The 1,670-nt window shown below is 38.4% G+C and overlaps 1 protein-coding gene across 1 annotated transcript in view; it reads right to left on the bottom strand.

The window, feature by feature from the left end:
• Positions 1–1,670, bottom strand: part of LOC119839214 — a 32,498-nt gene that overhangs the window by 12,640 nt on the left and 18,188 nt on the right. The window contains exon 14 of the mRNA XM_038365433.1: positions 711–810. Within this exon, the coding sequence (XP_038221361.1) occupies positions 711–810 (100 nt within the window). The remainder of the gene's footprint in view (positions 1–710; positions 811–1,670) is intronic.

Below are 1,670 nucleotides of genomic sequence, written 5' to 3'. Positions count from 1 at the left end.
TAATGACTGCCTAGAGGGAGATATAACATAATGTGTAATGTAGTTTCTTGACAGATGGGCCATAGTTAATCCCAATATAAAGCTACCTAAATATGGGCATAACTAATAACATATTCCACCTTCTTATTATTTATTTGCTTACTAACTTTAAACATTGACTTGAATTTGACTTTTTATTGAAAAAAATAAATTTTTAATTTCATTTTATTGCGATCACGGGATAACTTGGAAAAACATATTATCATAACTGTAAAATATACGTTTGTTCACGCTAACATAATTTTAATGAAATAACGAAACAATTATAATTCATTCACGCAGGAAACGTGTGGACGTCGGTCTATCGGAGGTGGACAGGAAGCTGATGGCGATGTACCGCCGCTTGCCGGAAGTGCACCGCAGACAGTTGCAGGTGTATCGCAGGCAGAAGAAACTCTCCACGGTATCGCGTTCTTAATAAATAAAAACAGAGATAATAATAATAGATTATTGTACGCGAACTGACTGCATATGCAATCTGTATTCACCAGAATGCAATAAGCTAACTGGAATATTTTGAACAATTAAAGTTGAATTCATACAAAAAAGTCAATGTAATGAGATAAATAAATTTTAATTCATGCAATATATGTAATTAAATGGATACGTTTATATAAATTGAATTAATTACATAAATCAATTAATATTTAATATTTGTGTCAGGTGTGTACCGCGCTAGTGGGCGGCACGGCGCCTCCGCCCCCGCCGCCGGGCGCTCCGCCCGCGACGCCTCCGCGCTTGCCCTCCGCTAGCCTCTGTCCGGAGTACCACCTGCAGAGGTTTCGCGAGGTATGTGTGTATCGCACACACACACACACACACACACACACGCGCACACGCGCACACGCACGCACACAGTAGACGTGACAAGAACAAAATACGCAAAAATTATAACAGAATGTTATGATGACATGTTAATATGACATTATGTTACGATGACATTATGTGTCTGTTACGACGTACCGATGACATGATGTCAGGATAACAAAAAGAAGGAGGAAGAAATGACACGATGTTGCAATGACATAATGTTACGCCGACATGATGTTGTGATGACATTGTGATAAAATGTAATGATGTCTCGATTATATAATGTCACGAGTATGACATGATGTGGTGACACGGTCTTACGGTGACATTGTTTTAATGACTTTCTCTTTTAATTACATTTTATTACGATGATGACAATTGTATTAGTGGCTGACAAACCTAGTAGTCACAATTATTGTTTATAAGACATTCTTACAAAGTTTCAAAGAATTGTTTGTTACTAACAGTGATGAGTCTTTGTTATTTGTATAAATAAACTAGAGGTCCGTCCAGGCATCTCCCGTGGTACATATATAGCCTACCTCAATAAATGGGCTATCTAATATTGAAAGAATTTTTCTAATCGGACCGGTAGTTCCTGAGATTAGTGCGTTCAAACAAACTCTTCAGCTTTATAATATTACTAGCTGTGCCCCGCGGTTTCACCCGCGTAAGTCCGTATCCCGTAGGAATATCGAAAAAGTTGCCTATATGTTATTCCAATTGTCCAGCTGTCTACGTACCTGTTGTATATGTGTGCGTGGCTGCGTCCGCGCCTATGTTCGGTTGATTAATTAAAGCAGTGCGAATCAATCCTTCGA

Source organism: Zerene cesonia, unplaced genomic scaffold, assembly GCF_012273895.1.
Source record: "Zerene cesonia ecotype Mississippi unplaced genomic scaffold, Zerene_cesonia_1.1 Zces_u010, whole genome shotgun sequence".
In the NCBI taxonomy this organism is placed as follows: domain Eukaryota; kingdom Metazoa; phylum Arthropoda; class Insecta; order Lepidoptera; family Pieridae; genus Zerene; species Zerene cesonia.
Note: the sequence above shows the minus strand (reverse complement) of the source record. Positions and strands in the feature narration are given on the sequence as shown.